Source organism: Frankliniella occidentalis, unplaced genomic scaffold (assembly GCF_000697945.3).
Source record: "Frankliniella occidentalis isolate FOCC.00 unplaced genomic scaffold, Focc_3.1 Scaffold101, whole genome shotgun sequence".
NCBI classification, from domain to species: Eukaryota; Metazoa; Arthropoda; class Insecta; order Thysanoptera; family Thripidae; genus Frankliniella; species Frankliniella occidentalis.
Genome location: NW_026267230.1, coordinates 915255 through 915610, shown reverse-complemented (window position 1 = coordinate 915610; position 356 = coordinate 915255). Strand labels below are relative to the sequence as shown.

Below are 356 nucleotides of genomic sequence, written 5' to 3'. Positions count from 1 at the left end.
AACTCACTGTAACGACCACTGCTTTCGTCAGAACGAATTGGATGACAGGTCGGGCCGCACCGCGTTGCGCAACGCGACGACAGCAGCGGTGTCCGCCGAAGACTTACCCGCCAGCGTCCATCTCTTGCAGCACGCCATGGCCGCGGCCTGCTTGGTGTCCTCGCTGTGCTGCGGTGCGCGCGTGGTCCCCGGGGCCCTGGCTCTGCTGCGGCGCGCTGCTCGCCTCTGCTCCGCACCGCACTCCGCACGCGGGCGCGCGCCGGCCGACTAAAGTGATGAGAGAAGAGAGGAGAGGGGGAGAGGCCGGGGCGCAGCCGTGCAGCGCGTCCCGTCCCGCCCCGCCCCGCCCCCCGCCC

At 71.1% G+C, this 356-nt stretch overlaps 1 protein-coding gene across 2 annotated transcripts in view; it reads right to left on the bottom strand.

Moving 5' to 3' along the window:
- Positions 1-285, bottom strand: part of LOC113217581 (cholinesterase 1) — a 4720-nt gene extending 4435 nt beyond the window's left edge. The window contains exon 1 of one of the 2 annotated variants that reach the window (XM_026437539.2): positions 108-285. In XM_026437539.2, coding sequence (XP_026293324.1) covers positions 108-138 — 31 coding nt within the window. In that variant the 5' untranslated portion in view covers positions 139-285. The remainder of the gene's footprint in view (positions 1-107) is intronic. The other variant, XM_052269769.1, reaches the window with a different exon arrangement.
- Between the last annotated feature and the right edge of the window lie 71 nt (positions 286-356).